The sequence below is a fragment of the Bison bison genome, unplaced genomic scaffold (assembly GCF_000754665.1).
Source record: "Bison bison bison isolate TAMUID 2011002044 unplaced genomic scaffold, Bison_UMD1.0 scf7180017848210, whole genome shotgun sequence".
NCBI classification, from domain to species: Eukaryota; Metazoa; Chordata; class Mammalia; order Artiodactyla; family Bovidae; genus Bison; species Bison bison.
Window position 1 is genome coordinate 33,298 of NW_011478783.1, and position 1,436 is coordinate 34,733.

At 68.2% G+C, this 1,436-nt stretch overlaps 1 protein-coding gene across 1 annotated transcript in view; it reads left to right on the plus strand.

Moving 5' to 3' along the window:
• The window catches only part of LOC104991993 (phosphofurin acidic cluster sorting protein 2-like), a gene marked incomplete at its 3' end in the record, with an annotated part of 16,228 nt that overhangs the window by 6,329 nt on the left and 8,463 nt on the right, over positions 1 to 1,436 (plus strand). The window contains exons 5-6 of the mRNA XM_010844700.1: positions 1 to 77; positions 392 to 448. The exon at positions 1 to 77 is cut by the window's left edge and continues 8 nt beyond it. Coding sequence (XP_010843002.1) covers positions 1 to 77; positions 392 to 448 — 134 coding nt within the window. The remainder of the gene's footprint in view (positions 78 to 391; positions 449 to 1,436) is intronic.

Genomic DNA, 1,436 nt, shown 5'->3' on the forward strand with positions numbered 1-1,436 from the left:
CAGAGAACTACTCGGAGGAGGAGTATGAGAGCTTCTCCTCTGAGCAGGAGGCCAGTGACGACGCCGTGCAGGGGCAGGTAGGGGGCCGCGGGGGTAATGGGGGAGTCCCAGGGGGGCAGGTAGGGGGCTGAGAGGGTAACGGGGGGGACAGGGGCGGATGGGGCCGAGTGGTAATGGGGGGGGCAGGTAGGGGGCTGAGGAGGTACCGGGGGCAGTAGGGGGCCGGGGTCACTGGAGCCACGTGGGGCCCCTGAGGGGATGCCAGGACCCCCAGAGCCGCCAGCACGGTGTCCTGAGGCTTGGGCGCTGCCAGCAGGCGCTCTGACACCCAAAGTCCACGTGGGGGGTCCCTGGGCCCCGTGTAGGGCTCAGGAGCGGCCTGTCTTTGCAGGATTTGGATGAGGATGACTTTGATGTGGGGAAGCCCAAGAAGCAGCGGCGATCGATAGTAAGAACGCCGTCCATGACCAGGGTCGGTGGAGACTGGTTTTACTAACCTGGGGAAGTGGGGGGCGGGGGCCTGGGGTGGGGGCCGAGGGGGCGGGCAGGGTGTGGGGCGGCCGGTCCGATCGCATGCTGCCCCGGAAGCCCGGCTCTGTGGCTTCTCCTGAGGTCCAGCCTCTTCCTCGCAAACAGCGTGAAGGTGGGCGCGGCTCCACGCCATGGCCTCGCCTTGGGAGGAGGGCATCAGCGTGCCAACCCCAGGCTGCGGGCCACAGGCCCAGAGGCAGTGGGCGAGGCCAGTCCCTGAGCAGAGGCCAGTCCCCTAGCAAGCCTGCTGCTTGGCCCGGACACGCCCAGTGTGAGGCCGGCCCCTGTCTCGGCTCTAGGCAGGCGGTCGGGGGCTCGGAAGGGCTGGAGGCCCTTCCTCCAGCAGGGAGGTTCTGGCGGAGCGGAGGCCCGTCCCAGAGTGTCCACCCCTGGTGCCCGCGCTCTCAGGCCAGGCTGTGGCCCCAGGCCAGGCCAGCATGGAGGGCGGCCCAGGAAGCCCCAGTGCTGACCCCTGCCCCAGAGCCTGCCACCTGGCCAGGCTGGGCGGCCACGGGCTGGTTCCCGAACACTGAGTGAACCAGCTGTCTGGACCATAGTGCGTCCGGAACTGCTGGGACAGCATCTGTGTGAGCCTCGGGCCCAGGGCCCGACACCCGGCTTTTGTCGATGGAGCTGGGGCTCCTCCTATAGGGTCGGTGCCCAGAGCTGAGCCCTGTGGCCACGGCTGTACTGGGAGTAGATGGGCCCTCGCACCCTGGCCACCACTGCGGTCCACGGAGGCAGGGTGGGGCCTCACGCATGGAGGCTTCTGAAAGAGCCGTAGATCCCTCTCCATCCCCGTGTTTGGTCCAGACCACCAGCCTGTCGGTGGGCCCGTTTCCAGGTCTGAGCACAAGTGTGGTTTCACGCTTTGAAAACGCCTGCCGCTGCTGAAGTGCGGGCGG